At 63.3% G+C, this 1,106-nt stretch overlaps 1 protein-coding gene across 1 annotated transcript in view; it reads left to right on the top strand.

Moving 5' to 3' along the window:
- Positions 1-874: 874 nt before the first annotated feature.
- The window catches only part of LOC104388401 (mucolipin-1-like), a gene marked incomplete at both ends in the record, with an annotated part of 5,550 nt that continues 5,318 nt past the window's right edge, over positions 875-1,106 (top strand). Inside the window, one exon of the mRNA XM_009997263.1 lies at positions 875-1,068. Coding sequence (XP_009995565.1) covers positions 875-1,068 — 194 coding nt within the window. The remainder of the gene's footprint in view (positions 1,069-1,106) is intronic.

The following is a 1,106-nucleotide window of genomic DNA, read 5'->3' as shown; positions in this document are numbered from 1 at the left end:
TGGAGGGGACAGCTGGCATGTCACACCCCCCCCAAGGGACATCGTGACACCAGGGCCTTAGGTCCTGCTCCTGCCTGAACCCCAAGATTGTCCTCCCCCTGTCTGGGGGACACACACACATTTGTGTCCCCAGGGAGATTGTCCTGCCCCTGCTGGGACAGGAGCTCCAGGACCCTCAGGCCAAGAGGTTTGGGGGCCACCAGGTGGAGATGGGGGACGATCTTGGGGATGGTCCTTCTGTTCTTGGGGTCACCCAAGTGTGGGGTGGTGGCTTTTTGTGTCCCGTGAGCATCTTTGGGGTGAAACAGCCGTGGTTTGGGCCATTTGCCATGAGTGTGGGCAGGAGGGCAGGGAGGTTCTCCTGCCCCTCTGGTGAGGGCCCATCTGGAGAAGTGGGTCCAGGGCTGGGCTCCCCAGAAGGACAAGGAGCTGCTGGAGAGGGGACAGCAAAGGCCACCAAGGGGCTGAGGGGACTGGAGCATCTGGCCCGTGAGGAAAGGCTGAGGGAGCTGGGGCTGTGGAGCTGGAGAGGAGGAGCCTGAGGGGGGGTCTCCTCAAGGCTGCTCCAGATCTCCAGGGGGGCAGGAGGGGGGGACCAGGCTCTTCTCAGCAGTGCCCAGGGCCAGGACAAGGGGCCATGGGCAGCAGCTGGAACATGGGAAGTTGCAGCTCCCCAGGAGGAGGAAGTTGTTTCCTGGGAGGGTGGCAGAGCCCTGGGCCAGGCTGCCCAGAGAGGCTGTGGAGTCTCCTGCTCTGGAGACATTCCCAGCCCAGCTGGTTCCTGTGGGATCTGCTGGAGGTGACCCTGCTCTCCAGGGGGTTGGACGGATGATCTCCAGGGGTCCCTTCCAACCTGAGGACTCCTGTGGTTCAGCTCATCCTCTTCGGGCTCAGCAACCAGATGGTGGTGACCTTCAAGGAGGAGAACACTGTTGCCTTCAAGCACCTCTTCCTCAAGGACTACGTGGACGGCGCCGACGACTCCTACGCCGTCTACACCCAACGCGACCTCTACGAGCGGCTCTTCTACGCCGTGGAGAAGGTGGGGAGAGTGGGGAGACCCCCAGGGTGGATGGGGAGGGGGGAGGGGGGCCTCTCTGAGGGGG

Source organism: Chaetura pelagica, unplaced genomic scaffold (assembly GCF_000747805.2).
Source record: "Chaetura pelagica isolate M959 unplaced genomic scaffold, ChaPel_1.0 scaffold1244, whole genome shotgun sequence".
Classification (NCBI taxonomy): domain Eukaryota; kingdom Metazoa; phylum Chordata; class Aves; order Apodiformes; family Apodidae; genus Chaetura; species Chaetura pelagica.
This window is presented reverse-complemented; position numbering and strand designations above follow the sequence as displayed.